General features: G+C 44.0%; 1 protein-coding gene, 1 long non-coding RNA gene and 1 other non-coding gene across 5 annotated transcripts in view; 1 reads left to right on the top strand and 2 right to left on the bottom strand.

The window, feature by feature from the left end:
- The window catches only part of LOC135111818 (uncharacterized), a 78366-nt gene extending 64429 nt beyond the window's left edge, over positions 1-13937 (bottom strand). The window contains exons 1-2 of the mRNA XM_064025527.1: positions 13808-13937; positions 13200-13262 (exon numbers count right to left, since the gene is read on the bottom strand). Of these exons, the coding sequence (XP_063881597.1) occupies positions 13200-13262; positions 13808-13937 (193 nt within the window). The remainder of the gene's footprint in view (positions 1-13199; positions 13263-13807) is intronic.
- On the top strand, positions 11427-11499 carry Trnar-ccu (transfer RNA arginine (anticodon CCU)). The gene has a single exon. It is a non-coding gene; the product is annotated as a tRNA-Arg (tRNA).
- A 1971-nt stretch (positions 13938-15908) lies between the features above and the next one.
- LOC135111563 (uncharacterized) overlaps positions 15909-16321 on the bottom strand; it is an 11975-nt gene continuing 11562 nt past the window's right edge. For all 3 annotated transcript variants that reach the window (XR_010273799.1, XR_010273800.1, XR_010273798.1), the window contains one exon: positions 15909-16321. This exon is cut by the window's right edge and continues 403 nt beyond it. This is a non-coding gene — a long non-coding RNA (uncharacterized LOC135111563).

Here is a 16321-nt window from a genome sequence, read left to right as displayed (position 1 = left end):
CAATTGGACGAAATTCTTCATCCTTTACTACAATTTTCTCTCCTTCTCTCCTTCTCTCCGCCTCTCCCTCCTTTCCTACCTCTGTCCCTCCCTTCGTCCCTCCTCCCCCCACCCTCTCGGTTCCTTCACTCCCTCCCTCACTTACCTTCCCATTTCTCTTTCCGCTGAAGGCCTGACCGCCTCATCCAATCCGTAATCAATTATTCTTCCCCTTCATCCCCCGTGTTCGTTTTTTGTAGCATCAATTCTGATCCAAATCGTACAAAGCAGCCACTCCGCTCGCCCATTGCTCACTTCCATCAACGCGCGCGCGCGCGCACGCACGCACGCACGCGCGCACGCGCACACACACACACACACACACACACACACACACACACACACACACACGCACAGTCAGCCAGCCAGGTGTTGTGCTAAGCAGTTTTCACGCAGGTAAAGTACAAATCACGTCTTTTTAGTCCTTTCTTGACTTCCACGCGCGTATATTCAGTGGTCCTCTCTCTCTCTCTCTCTCTCTCTTTCTCTTTCTCTCTCTCTCTCTCTCTCTCTCTCTCTCTCTCTCTCTCTCTCTCTCTCTCTCTCTCTCTCTCTCTCTCTCTCTCCCCGCTTGCTTATCTGTTTTTTTCCCTCTGATCTTGAACCTAAAACACAGACTTTTAAAAGAGTTATGTACGAGTACTGCCTGTGATGGAAGTTTATTAAGAGGAGACGCCAAAAAGTCAGGTGTTCGTAATGGAATCGCAGGTGTTATATAGGAATTCTGATGCTGTAGTGATAACTTAAGACTTGGAATAAAAATGTAGATATGGAAGCTCTTCTATCAAATGCCTTTTTATGTGTTTATTTATTTTATTATATTTTTGTCGCGCAAACACAGAAGTTCCCGCAGTAACTCCCGTCCGCGATGTCAACCATAAAATTATTACCAGTCAAAAAAAAAGAACAAAAACAACAGGAGAGAAGAGAGGAAAAAAAACAAGACAAGAGAATTTATTACGAGACAAACTAAACGAGAGAGAGAGAGAGAGAGAGAGAGAGAGAGAGAGAGAGAGAGAGAGAGAGAGAGAGAGAGAGAGAGAGAAAGGAGAGAAAACAAAACATTATTACGATCCAAACCAGCCGATAAAAAAGTAGACAAAAAAAAAAAACAGGAATAAATGCATCAAAATAAAACATGACAAACCAGAAAAAAAAAAAATAAGTAAATGTCAGGAAAATATTAACACACAGACAATGAAAAAATAAACAGCAAAACAAAAATATTAAAAAACAAAAAAGAAAATATTCATGGCACTGAGTAATTACGCTTCCCGAGGGTAACAGAGGACTGACCGATTACTTGGAGCAAAAGTAATTACGCGCAGGTATCTCTTTTTGGCAGGTAATGGAGGCGGGCGTGTGGGAGAAGCGCGAGGGGCACAGGAACACTCCGCGGTCTCGTAACAGCGCCACCAATTCTCCTGAAGGCTCGGCAGGATATCTCCCTCTGTGTTTGCTCATTCCTTTGTCTTGTACATTGATTAATTGCTTGGGGAGAAATGCACAGATATATCAAGTAGTTTAGTGAGCGGCGACTTTTTGTTTTGTTTTTCTTTCTTTTAGAATTTCTGCATAATGTTCGTGTTTGCAATTAAAAGTACGCCATAAATACGTTTCTCTTTTATTATAGCCGAACAAATTCCTTCATATATTTGCATAAGTGATAACACAAGCGAGATCTTCAGTGTTACCCCGAGGCTGCGCGGTGACGGAGCCCGGCACGAGGCGCGTCCTGACAGCAACATGACAACGCCGCCCCGCCTGCGTCCTTTGTTCGGCGGCGGACAGGACGACGCGGACTTGGCTAGGCTGCGTTAGGTTAGGTTTGGTTATTCCCAGGTTGATCGAGGGAAGAGGGTGAGGCGGCCGCCCGAGGCCTGAAAACTCTATTTAAGAGAAGATATGTCGGGGAAGGCGGCGGCGGACCTCTATACCTGGCGCGCACGGCGGACCCCGGCCTTAGATTAATCACTGTCAGCCCTTTCCTACGTGTTATTTCCTACAGAGAAGCGAAGGTCTCAATCCGCGGAGTCTGTATCACCGCCACGCACTCACACAGCACAAGGCGACCCCGCCGCCCACACGCCCGCCGCGGTGCCTCCTTCACCAGCCGCTGAGCTTGGTCGCGGAGCGGCGGGCGGCAGGACCCAGAATGGAAGAGGGAAAAATATTAACTTATCCGTGTTCGAACGCTGCTACACTGGTGATGGAGGATGAAGTAATTTCCCAGACAGAATTAAAACCTGCCCCGCAGCGCACAAATATGATTGGATTCTGTGAGGTGGCCGCCCGATCCCTCCCGCTCCGGGTTCCCATTAGCTCAGTTGCAGGCAGGCGAGTCTGGCGCGGCGGGTCAGCCAGCGGGGGCGCCCAGCTCCCCCTCTCCCTGCCTGACGTGGCCGCGAGTTACATGTTTACGCTTTCTGCGGATTATCGTATAATTGCTCGCTATAATTCAGGGAGGAGGGCGGCGCGCGGCCTAGGCGGCGAGGGAGGGCAGGGAGTTTGGGCGGCAGGAAAGGCAGGGGAGGAGAGAGGGAGGGACGTGTGCAGGTCAGGCAGTCACTGGGGAGTTTTCAATTTCAGTGAGCGGAAATTCTTTAATTTGTTCGTATCTTCGTTAATGATACATTCAGACCGAGTGAAGAATTAATGTAATTACGGAGAGGGAACATTATCACGGCAGAGGCCACGATGCCCGGACACAGGCGGAGACCGCGCCGCTCCCTGCTGCAGGAGGCGCGGCGGGAGAGCAGTGAGCAGGTCCCTGGGGACGAACACGCCGGAGGACCTCACGGTGTGTGACTAAATAGACACCCACGCATCTTCATTAAAGGTGTCGTCCGCCCCGTGCAGTGTCCACCACTTCTGGATTACTACGTGCCTTCATTACTCATGCATACGAGTATTCACTTTTAACAGATATTCAGAATCACTATTTTAGCCCTGAACAAATAAACCAAGGCAATGCAGCACAGCACACTGGTAGGGAGTAAGAGTAGAAGGAAAGAATGGATGATCCAACACACGTCAATTCAAGAGAGAGAGAGAGAGAGAGAGAGAGAGAGAGAGAGAGAGAGAGAGAAAAAAAAACCTTGAAGATGCTACTACGCTTACGTCTCACCAATTATAAATCACACCCATTACCAGACTAAGGCTGGGAGAAAGTATTCTGGGAAGGTCTGATGTGCTCACTTTTACACACACACACACACACACACACACACACACACACACACACACTACTAATTAAATACGAAACAATTGAAAAAAATTGTGCTCAAAAGATGAAAAAACTTTGAAGAATTTTTATTTTACAAATCATACAGAGAGAGAGAGAGAGAGAGAGAGAGAGAGAGAGAGAGAGAGAGAGAGAGAGAGAGAGAAAGGGCAGGGAGGAAGGGCAGGACGAACAGAAGAACGAAGGGGCGGAGAGACGGAGGATCGGAGGGAGACAAGGAGGGAGGGAGGGAGGGAGGGAGGGAGAGCAGGGTGAGAGGGAGAGAGGATGAGAGAGAAGGGAGGGAGCATCAGTAGCGACCATGGAGTCCATCGTTAAGATAATTAGTTTCATTATAGGATTACCGGGAGCAGGAAGAGCCTGGATGGTGGGGTTGTCTCCTCCTCCTCCTCCTCCTCCTCCTCCTCCTCCTCCTCCTCCTCCTCCTCCTCCTCCTCCTCCTCCTCCTGCTGCTGCTCTATATCATCCTGGGACCTGAAGGAACAGATCACTTATCATTTTTTGTCTTCGTCTCCATAATCTTTCAACTTAACATCTATATTTGACTTTACTTTTCATCATATTCTTCTTTGCTTTCTTCGCTGTAAAATACGCTCTCCATTCAGCCATTTCTTATTAGTCTACGTCATCCCTCCTCCTCCCCTTCTCCTCTTCCCACCCCCTGACTCTTCCCGCCTCCTCCCGTTCGCCGCTCGTCACTTGTCAATCGCCGTGACAGTCAGTGGCTCCAACTGGTGATTAAAACAGCAATTACGATCAAGATGGCTGACCCCGGCTGACTCCAACTGCCGACAGCCCTAATTAATGGTCGGTCATTTGAATGGTCCGCTGCCCACAGACAACCTTGCCCGGAAATTTTGCGTAGATCGTCACTTGGCGAGAAAATTTGAGGAAAAGTTGGGTTCCGTAAGTGGCGTTCGGGCGGCAGGAAAGTGGCTTAAAATTCGTAATGGACAGCGAGGCGGGGAGGAAAAAGTGAGCATCGGGTGTGAAGTTTGGCAGTGCTGGGGTCGCTGAGAGGAAGCCAGAGTGTTATGAGGGCATGTAAGTATTGGGGTGTATAGAAGTAGTGTGTTACTGTGTTACCTGTGCGTAGAAAGATACGTAGGTAGATAGGCAAGATAAATAGATATAGGTAAATAGATAAATTGATTTATTGATAGGTAGATAGACAGATAGATAAATTGATAGGCAGATACAGATAGATATGAATATACAGATAAAACTGATTGCCTGATTAATAGGTAGGTATGTAGGTAGATAAATAGGTAGATAGATAGACGATAACAATACAGACTAATAGCCCACAAAATATCAATGTTTTAGTACATCTCATCCTACCAATACAAACAACTGTGCCTACGGCTGCTGTTAACCCTTCATTTGGTGCTATGAAGGGCTAAGGCTGTACAAGTAATCGTGATTGTTTCGTGAAACTCTGATTGTTATTGTTTCGTATTTTATATGCATATCTTCGCCAATGGGAATTTTTTTTTTTTAATAATTTATTAGATCACCTCTTGCTATAAAAAAAAAATTATGATGAACTTTTCAAAACTTATTCAAGCCACACACACACACACACACACACACACACACACCAGCTCTCCGCCACCACGGACGGAAACACATCAAACAAGCAATCAAAACTGGAATGAAAGTCGGAATTAGAAAAAAGGGAAAACAAATAAGAGTTAAAAAAAAATTTGCACAAGCACACACACACACACACACACACACACACACACACACACACAAAACATTTAACACACAAATTCACAAAAAATAAATTCACAAAATCAAGTAAAAGGACACACAAGCAAAATCTAAAATTAAAAAAAAAAATTAAAACAGAAAACACGATGATGAAAAACAAGATACTCGTAAGGACAAGGGACGAAAAACATACACACAGAAAGCACACATGAAGAAGCAAACAGGAGCGCGGGAATCAACATCATGAGGAGGAGGAGGAGGAGGAGGAGGAGGAGGATGGAAGAGAAAACAAGTGTCTGTCACAGGCGAAGGCGGCAGATCACATGCTAGTTTAGACGTGTGACGGAGGGGCGGAAGGCAGGCGGGAGCAGGAGGGAGTAGGAAGTAGGGAAGCAGCGGGATGAGGCACCGGAGGGCAGCGCTTACCGAGGCCTTCTCTCGCTCCCCTTGACAAAACAAAGCCCTCGCGGCGAGAAGGAAATCGTGAGAGCGTCCCGGGAGCATGACAAAGTGGTGATCACGTGACTCATTACCGGAGCAAACCATCATTAGACGCCAGCTAAGTGGTAGTTACGTGTTACAAAACAACCTCCGCCCCGAGTGACCGCCGTCCACCTTCTAATGACCTCGTTTGCTTGATGGCCGAGGACTGGACGCGGGGACATCACGGTGGCAGTAAGAGGAAGGAAGGGATCATGGCCAGGTTGGGGGAGGGACATCAAAATTCTTCTTCTTAAATTATTGTAAGCTAACTGTCCATTCTCCACTTACAGTATATGAAGCAGAATCATAAATACTACAATATCTGGATCTCTTTTAGATATGTAATTAGTATTTGGGATAAAACAAGGGCGACATGAACAAAATCCTGAGGGTCGGAAATCAGGGTTAAACATCAAAATTCTTCTTAAATTGTTGTAACCTGACTCTCCATCCTCCACTTACAGTTTATATTTTAGGAAATAGGGCCAGAAATATTATAATATCAGAATCTCTCTCTTAGGTATTGAGTTGGTATAGACGATAGAACGAGGGTGACAAACAAAATCCTCAAGGTGGGTAATTAGGAAAAGAAAAAAATAAATGGTTCAAGCTTCACAACACTATATTTGAAAAAAAAAAAAAATGAGAAGAAACTGGCTCTTAAATAGTGTGGTAGATGAAAGGAACAGACTCAGTTATCAGGTTACCAATGCCAAGTCATTAGGGAGCTTTAAGATATTAGACAAAATTATGGACGGGAAGGATAGGGCCATCTCACGTGCCATGACGGCACGTGAGATGAGGACACGTAACGGAGAGTGGGGTAGAACACATGCGAGATAAGCAACAAGGAAGAAAGGAGTTTGTACAGGGACATGGCACAAAGTCAGAAGCCGCAAGGTAGGAAAGACACGGCGAAGAAAAAAAAAAACAATAAAAAAGACATGTATATTTTAAAATGAGATCAATTTAAACTGAAAAACATGCATTACAGAATATGAGAGAGAGAGAGAGAGAGAGAGAGAGAGAGAGAGAGAGAGAGAGAGAGAGAGAGAGAGAGAGAGAGAGAGACTCACCCACCCACCCACCCACACACACCGGAAGCGCCCTCCCTCACCACGCCTCCCTACACTCACTACTCACCTGCCCGCGGCACAACAGCACACCTGAGAGACAGGGGATAACTCATTTAGCGGAAAGGTGTAATTTGCCAAGAACAAGAGCGGCTATTGGACCGATAATTTGTCGAAGAGGAAAAGCTAAATTAGTGGCGAGGAAAAAGCGATGATTTGTTCAGTCCGGGAAGCCATAATCTGCCTCCTGAGCCGCGCCGTGCACTGTGTTAGGTGCGGGAGGGGCGAGGGCTAGCAGGGGCTGGGAGGGACTGAAGTGCTGGCGGGACGACGGCTGGGAGGGCCTGAGAGGGATTGAAGTGCTGGCTGGGAGGGGCTGGGAAGGACAGTAAGTGCTGGAAGGGGTGGGAAATGCTGGCCCTCCCGCAAACAATCTTTATGAAATAGCTGATGGAATGTAGCCTATGTCTGTGTCACCAGAGAGAAAGTTCTCTTTTTCCAGCACTGACTGTATGCGGATATCAAAATGTATAGGATCTTTCGACTATTTTTCATTGTCTTATATCTTCAGTAAAAGTCTCAAAAAAAAAAAAAAATGTTTTACTGAAAGAAATTTTTTTTTTCTTTTAGAAGGAGAGAGAACAGAGATAAGGAAAAATATCGAATCTCAAGAGTTAAACAAAGAAGATCCTTAAAGGTTATACAATTCATCTGCCTTTCTTCATTCGCTTCATTTTGACATTTTCTTGACATGTTTTCATCCTTTCTAATTCTGTACCGTGTATATCACTCGTGCCAGAGGTGAGTGTTGTAAAACTAAGACCTAACGTATTCCAACGCATCTTTGTTTATAACCCGCCTTGTAAATCAACTGTAAATTATATCATTCTCCTTATTATTGGATATGGCGGTAGAGAATGACATATCAATATAAGAGTAATTTACAATGCATTTTTAGGTTACTCCTTATTTGCAATTTATAAAAGAGGGGTAGAGAATGACATGATTATATATAGTAAGGAAGAACCGTGCGTGTGTGTGTGTGTGTGTGAACCTGGTACAAAAAGTAGGTGTGATGGTGAGAAATTGATGACGTGAAAGCGACAGAACAGCTGGCGAAACATTTTACATGCGTGGATGGTGTGTGTGTGTGTGTGTGTGTGTGTGTGTGTGTGTGTGTGCGTGCGTGCGTGCGCGCACAACCTCATCCACCCTCGGGCTGGTCAGTGAAGGACGGAAAGGTGAGGAGCAGGTGAGATCCAGAGTGTGTTGATTAATGTAAGGAGATAAGGCAGTTCCTCGCACCGCCGCCAGATGACGCCGCCAGTCTGACGCAGCGCTAATGTGGGACTGTCGGAAATAATGAGTGTCAATAATATATAGGGCCTTTAAGTACCAAAGGGGAGAAAAAATCTTAACACGTGTAATAATATCGGACATTAGTCGCAGGAAGTGTCAAGTAAGTGTTGAGATAATGATATGAATGTATAATGAGACCCCGAACAGAGAAACGAGTGAGTGAATAGTGTTCTTGACATACATTAACGAGAGAGATTCATGTATAAAGAAAAAAAAAATGATGTGTATAGATGGAAGGACTGCACGATTTTTTCTTTTTTTACTTTAATGAATATAAATAACAAAGAAAATATTATATGAATGAGAAAAGCTGTAGACATGATTTTTTTTTAAATTAAGAACAATAAAGAGAAGATACAACATAAATGAAAACTGTAAATAAAATAGACACGAATTATTTCCTTTTCTTTAATGAACAATGGGAACATGAAGTAGATACGACATGAATGAGGAGACTTGACAATTGTATAAAAATGAGTAACTACACATCTCTATTTCTCTTTCATGGAAGATAACAAGAACACGAATAAATACAGCGTGAATGAAGACACAAAGGAGAAAGCGCCAGGGAGAGGAGACAGACATGGATAAAATATATAATTTCATCCATAACCGAATCAATAAAGAACGAGAGAGAGAGAGAGAGAGAGAGAGAGAGAGAGAGAGAGAGAGAGAGAGAGAGAGAGAGAGTCACAAAATGTACAGGTTTACACATAGAACAAGAGCTTGGAACAGAAGAGAAGCGAGAGCCAGACACAGAGACAAGGACAGTCACAAAATATCCAGGTTTACACATAGAGGAAGCGCTACAAACAGAACACAAGCGAAACAGAAAGAGGCACTGAGAGAGAGAGAGAGAGAGAGAGAGAGAGAGAGAGAGAGAGAGAGAGAGAGAGAGAGAGAGAGAGAGAGAGAGAGAGAGAGACAAGGAAAATATGTATAGTTTTACGTACACTCCCTTCCCCTCCCCTGCACCTCCCCTAGGGCACCCTCCCCGCTCGCCATATCGGACGCGCCGACAGGTTTCAGGGAAAACTAAGGTAATTTTCTCCATGTCTGTGGCAGATATTCAATGGCTGGGTGACAGATCCGCGGCGCGCCTGACAGCCGGCCGTGACTCACTTGTTTCACCATCGAGTTAATCCTTAATTGCGGCTGGAATTGGGTTAATTACACGTTAAAGTGCTCTCTTTGCCCCTGACAATGACTCTCTCATTTCTCGCGTGATATTTGGGGGAAGTAAAACATGCGTGAGTAACAGACGGCTGGTAACGGGGAGTGAGGGAGGAGGACGAGGAGTAGGAGGGTTGGGACTGAGGAACGGGAGCCAGAGGGGTGAGGAAGCGACAAGAACAGAACAGAAGGGAGAGAGAGTAGAGAGAGAAGAGACAGAGAAAGGATGAAACAAAGGGAGGGTTTGATGTGAGGAGGAAAGTAGGAGAGAAAATGAAACAATGGGAGGTTTTGCGAAGAGGAGAGTAGAAAGAAGAGAAGCGTGGGAAAAGAGAACAGAGATCAGGAAGAGGGATAGAGGAAGGATACTGGATGAGAAGGAAGAGAAAAAGAGAAAGGGAACACTTGTTAATGAGGAAGGAAAGGGAAGTTATAGAGAAAGGAAATTAGAAAAGCAGATGAGGTAAAAAACGGATGAAAGGAAGGGAAGAGGAAGAAATCAAGAAAAAGGAAGAGAAAAGGGATCTTCCTCAGGCGCGAAAACAAAATCTATTACCTTTTAAGCAAAAATGCAACAAAAAAAAAACATACAAACGGAACGAAAAAGAAAAAATTGTCGAGGCATTTGATTTCTGCCCCCCCCCCCTCTCTCTCTCTCTCTCTCTCTCTCTCTCTCTCTCTCTCTCTCTCTCTCTCTCTCTCTTTAAAGGTGTGGGAAAAGACGATCAGAACCTCTAACCTCATTAATTTTTCCACAGTCCAGGTGTGCAGTGACGATCAGACGAGGAGAAGAGGGAGGAGGAGGAGGAGGAGGAGGATCAGCCAGTTTCCCAAGAAGGATCCGAATTAACTAGATGATAATTTTATGAACGTGCTGTCAGTCAAAAGAGAAATCCCTGTCTGTCCTGTTCTGCGTTTGTCCCTCTGTCTGTCTGCCTGTCTCTCTCTGTCTCTCTCCTCTTTCTCTCCGCCTTGTCTCTCTGCCTGTCTCTGCGTCTCTGGCAGATCTGAGGACTTAATCAGTGAGGTGGAGTGAGTGTTGTGCAGGTGTGTTGCAGATTACCTGTCACGTGTGTAGTGTTGGGTGGTGTTTTCTTGATGGCGTGAGTGTCTGGTTGTGTTACGTGTGTGTGTGTGTGTGTGTGTGTGTGTGTGTGTGTGTGTGTGTGTGTGTGTGTGCGCGCGCGCATGATGGAATCTAAAGCGTGTGCACACACACACACACACACGTAAACACATAAGCATTCTCTCTCTCTCTCTCTCTCTCTCTCTCTCTCTCTCTCTCTCTCTCTCTCTCTCTCTCTCTCTCACACACACACATATATTAATGTCACCATACGCATCACAACACACCCAAACACACAGCAGTCCCGCTCACCACACTCACTGCAACCTCAATACATTCACCACACAGCACCTTCACCACATTCAGCGCACATACCACGGTCACCACACCGCCACAGCGTCCCTGCCTGAATGAAACACGTGGATAAATAATAATCTCAATTCGCTATGAGACGTGAGAGTCCGGTGGGTGACAGGTAACATTTGTCAAACGGAGGAAAGTGACAACCAGCTCGACCACCTGTCATCCCGTCCCTCCTAGATCCCCTCCCCAAGTTCTCCCCACTCCCCCTCTCATCTCCTTCCCCCCAGACCTTTCCCCTCTCTCTCCCTCCCACTATGGACGCCGGCTTCTTATTATTTACTTGTATCTTTGGTTGTTTGTTTGTGTGTTTGTTTGATTATGGAATGTATGGCTTGATTAAAGATCGTGTTTTCTTGTTTGATGTGTGTGTGTGTGTGTGTGTGTGTGTGTGTGTGTGTGTGTGTATCACATCGCAACTCATGATTGTTTCAGGTTCTGTAAGTCAAGTTTGTCAGGCTTTGCTAGTCAAGTTCTGCTCTGTTACGTAGCTTAAGTGTTCGAATCGCGGTAACACCTTCTTTTCAAGGAGAATTTATCCAGGACCAAAATCAACATTGGGTAATCGGACTATATGACATCTCTGTACCATTCCAAACAGTTCCAGTTGTCCCAGAAAATCCTGATCTGTACTACTAAACGCTTTGGGGATGGAGCTTTCATTGCGGTTATTTTCATAGGTCACTGAGATGAGTCGGGTTCTCACGATACTTAACAGTCAGTTCCTCACTATATATATTTTTCCACTACTGGTGTAGAATGCATGTAAAACTATCATTAGAATCATGAAGCATTCTTGAGACCCCCGACAGCTTCCCATACGGCCTGTTAAATAACGCTGCAGCGAGGCACCGAAACTTTTGAGGATGCGTTCCTTGACTATAAAATATTGATACATGCATTTCCCATCACAGCCCCCGTGGCCTAATGGATAAGGCATTGGCCTCCTAAGCCAGGGATTGTGGGTTCGAGTCCCACCGGGGGTACTGATTAGGTCTTCAAGAGGCCATCATTTTGCTAAGGGAACTTTTCACCTTAGTTATCAGCATTATGACATCCTTGGCCAATAAATATGCCAATATACTATTTCATCTCCCAGAACGTAATGCAAACTATATATTCACATGTATTATTAGACCCCAGACTGACCAATGCACACACACACACACACACACACACAAAGCAGTCTTATTGCAATACCAATACACACACCCCGCCCACATCACACACGAGTATATACTCTCTATGGTCATACAGGTGTCTCATGCCCCAAATACTGTGCTGGCAGGCGCATTTACTACGTCAATGTATTCCCAGTACGCAATAAGGCAGCAAGCAAAGGTAAACAGTCGATATCTCAATAAACTCGTCCTCCGGCCCCAGATCGATTTTCCCAGCCAGAATTGTCATAGTGTCCCCTTAAACCGTGCTGCTCTCTTTGGCGGTGTGAAGGAAAACTATGCTATTTCTCTTCGCTTTTCCTTGGTCTTCTATCTTCAGTGACTAGTGTGGATATGAATATGATATAGTGTAGTAAAGAGGTTAATAGATTCTTCTTTGCTTTATGTAATGAATAAGTTCAACAGGAGTTATCCGTCATACCAGACATGGATAAAATTGAGATAAAGATAATATACGCACCCACATTAGATCATAATTTGGCATCTAAAGTGGTCTTATTTCCGATTCCTAGTAGTAGTAGTAGTAGTAGTAGTAGTATCTACATAAATAATAAAAATCTTTCTTCGCTCATGAAAACAAAACCTTTTATATGACTAACAGACAAAAACAGTGCCCTTGTCATCAAAAGCTGTCACAAAACAGAAAAAGAAAAAAAAAGTCCTGAAAACTTCCGTCAAGATCTGTGTGTGTGTGTGTGTGTGTGTGTGTGTGTGTGTGTGTCACAAAAACTATGTTTCATTCCCGCCCTCACTCAATTTCCTTGCTTTTACAATAATATTTACATTTCCCTCAATTCCTTAACTTAAAATTATTCCCAAGCAGTTAACCTCACGTCCCTGTAACCTTTCCTTTTCATCTGAGAGCTGCCAACACTTGCTTAATACTCTCAAACTATATCTGAATAATGAAGACAGCTGGTAAAACCTTTACACTGCCAGTCAACCCTTCCATAATCATCTGCAATTTTTAAAAGATTCATTTTTGCATTACAGTTTCTTGAATAGGTATCTTTGTAGCTTAACCAAGATTAAATTAACATGTTTTCTTTTCTTTCCTTTATGTCCTTGCAAATAATCTATTACCGAGATCTGAATGTCACCTAATGACCAAAGCAGAAGAATGGACAAAGGCTGGGGTGGTAAGTAGATCCGCCATTATTACGTCACCATTTCCTCATCTCTGCCTTCCTTCCTCACGCCTCAATACACGGTCAGGATAAACATAACCAACACAATCAACATTATCTTCCTTCGTCATTCCTCCCTCACACCCACCAGTACACAGTCAAGACAATCAATGCCAACACACACCCAACAATATACTGGGCAGGATGAGTACAACCATCACATCCAACCGCCATCTTAACGTCAATTTTCCTCTTCCTTTCCTGACTGTACCCTCCCTTACACCCACCAGTACACAGTCATGACAAATAGAAGGAACACGCCCACCAACACGCGGTTAGGAAAAGCAGTTAATCGTAAGTCAATGTCCAGTTACTCACCCAAAGGAAATGTGATGAACCAGCTTGGCGCGCTACACACAGACACCCGCACGCCACACGAGGCTGGCTCAGAATATGACGCTCAGACCGGAACGAGAAGTCGAAACGTAGGATCGAAGTTTCACGGAGATAAACGAAACAGGAATAAAGGCATTATGAGCAAAGTATCTTATGTTTTAACTCATATTTTTATTACTTCCTCCGATTCCGTCTCTCCTCTCACTGCAATACTTCACCTACCCTTTCCCTCTCCTCACCTCCTCCTCCTCCTTCTCCACCACCACCCCTTTCCTTTTCCCGACCCCTTCTAGCACCACAGCCTCCAACTCCATTTCCTCCACTTCCAATTACTATCCTTCCTCCAGTGCCCTACCTCCTCTTTCCCTCTCGTCATCCCTTTCTCCTCCACCTCCCATTTCCCCTTCCCGACCCCCTCTACTACTACAGCCTGCAACTCCATTTCTTCCAATTCCAATTACTTCTCATATGCATATTCTATTCCTACGTGACCAAGACGTAACGAAACAGTTTAGACACCCTCTTTCAATCTCGTTTTCTCACACGCCGTTGAGCATCAAAATTTACGGGTATACTCTGATAAAATGTACCAGTCTTGGGGGGGGGGAAGTAGCGGGGAAGACCTAGACACATAGGTATGGAGCATCCCCACGGACCAAGACCTCCCCACTTCCCCTCCCAGATACAGTGAGAGAGACGCGTCTTCTCTAAAGCTAACATGCATAGACACAAGTGATACATGATAAAACAAAACCGGATACAGAACACCAGAAGACTTGAATTTGTTAACGATGTGCAATGTGCTTTTGTTCATGTTCTGTAGCGTGTGTGTGGTGCGTGGCGTGGAGGGAGAGATGACGGAGGTGGTGAAGGAAAAAAACACTCTCAAATCATTACAGAAAGGTAGGAAATTCAAGGCGACATGTTGAGGTAACGAAAATAATTAAGGAAAGTACTGTTTCTATTTTTAGAAACTCAGCAAACCCTACCTGTAAATTTGATTTGATTTTTCCATTTATAAGTAGAGTCTCGCGATAATAAGTGTTAAGTGTACCATTGACCTGACCTGGTAAGTGAAATAATCGTGTAAGAAAGTGGAAATATAGACAGTGGGGAATTAAGGAAGATCTGTAGGGATACCTGGGCTAGATAAGGAAAATGTTAACGAAATTATTACCTAGGTCCTGAGTTTTCCCCAATCATTCTGTTATGTTAGCTTAATTTGATGAACTGATGAGGGAAATAATCATGGAAGAAAGCTGAAACACATGCAAGGGATTAAGGAAAACGTGTAGGGATGCTGAGGCTGGATAAGGAAAGTGTTCACGAAATTATTCACTCACTCTTAAGCCTCTCTAGGTAATTAATTTTCCTTTAAGGTTCGTACATAGTTGTGATACGTGGACATCCTCTTAAATGCGACTAGAATTCACAAATGCTTCTCTAGTTGCAGTAATGGTAAAATGAACACTATGAACCTTATTTTTTCTCATTTTACTAGTACTGAATAACTTGATTTTAGTGGAATTTACAACAAGCACCATTACATCCTTAATTAGTCAGTATCTAGGTAGTAAATATCTGTCCACACGAAATATTCCCATAACAGAGCACAACATGTCACACTTACATCCTAAAACAGTAACACAACCTTAATGAAACTATCAGCATTTGTGACGTGGCCAGTACCGTTACTACTGCCCTATCTCTCCTCCCACAGCCACGTCACCACCTCACCCACTCCACCATACCATCCCTTCACCTCGCGATCCTTACCCTAACCTTCTTCCCCACATCTATCGCCCCAAGCCGTACTTCGTTTTAAATGTAACCTAAATCAAGTTGGTTGAATATCGTTTGATCTTAATTTTCCTCCTTTATTGTTTTTTTTTCCATTTATTTTTATATCATTTTATTTAATTGTATATCTTTCCTCTATTTTTTATTGTTTACCGCTTTTTTTTTCTTTTTGTATTACTTTCTTTCATTCTTTATTATGTTTATTTTTTTTATTTATTTTTTATTTATTTATTTATTTTTATTCTTTTTTGTCTGATATGTTTGACGTAAGGTACTGTATGACCCAGTTGTCGTGTTGCGTTGCTAGTCTATCAGTCAATGCCTCTACTCATCTCTCCATGGGTACAGATGCCATCACTGCACCACGCCTTCTTCAGCTGCGGGTGACATCCAGCACGACCACAGCCACACTCCGCACTAACTTCACCGTGAGTATTTGTCGCGGGGTCACTCAGTGTCAGGCGGGGTTCGGGACACAGGTGTGAGTGAGCTTTAATCTTGTGTAACGTATAGGTATACATTAGTACATCAATGCAATTTTCATTGCTCTGCTAGTGAAGTCTTGGGCACCACAATCAAAGAACCTGACCACTATAACTACAACTCTGGCAAAGCTGGTCAGCAATAAGGCCATAGCAAAGTGAGGGAGAGTGAGGTGCGAAAGTGTACTACCTCCCATGGAAACCATCATCTGTCTGCCTCCCTGGTCCCGGGTAGCCTCCATTAGTTATGACTCTTCGAATAAAACATTCAATGAAACACAATGAACCGTTTCCTTATTGAACTGTGATTGAAACAAAACACTGGTTCATCCCTTTCTATAAGACTACCTGTTCCCTTATCAAATTAAACTAAAAATATTATCAGGAATATAGAGAGGAAAGGGCAATGGAGTTTCCTATAACTTAACGTCGTTTATTAACAGTGTTGTCATCAAGGAATATCGAGAGCTGTACATATTCCTTACTGAGTCACTGACCAGTATTCATTAATGCATGGTTGCCTGAATAGGGTCGTTTTCAGAGACTACATCGTTCATTACATGTGTTAATACATGCGTTTCTTCCTCACTATCTTCACCATGAGTGTTGTCTTCCTGTGTAGGTTAACTTACTGTCTCCGTCATTGACCTGTTTTCTTAAATGCATTCCTCTCTCGCTAGGATTGTTGATAAAGGCCACCGTATTAATTATGGGGATTACTGTGGTTGCTTCTTTTCCCTTTGATGGTATATGTTCCTTGTTAACCTTGAGTATTGCAGGAGGCGGTGTTCTCAGCAAGTTACCTGCAGGACCTTAATGACA

Source organism: Scylla paramamosain, chromosome 22 (assembly GCF_035594125.1).
Source record: "Scylla paramamosain isolate STU-SP2022 chromosome 22, ASM3559412v1, whole genome shotgun sequence".
Lineage (NCBI taxonomy): Eukaryota > Metazoa > Arthropoda > Malacostraca > Decapoda > Portunidae > Scylla > Scylla paramamosain.
This window is presented reverse-complemented; position numbering and strand designations above follow the sequence as displayed.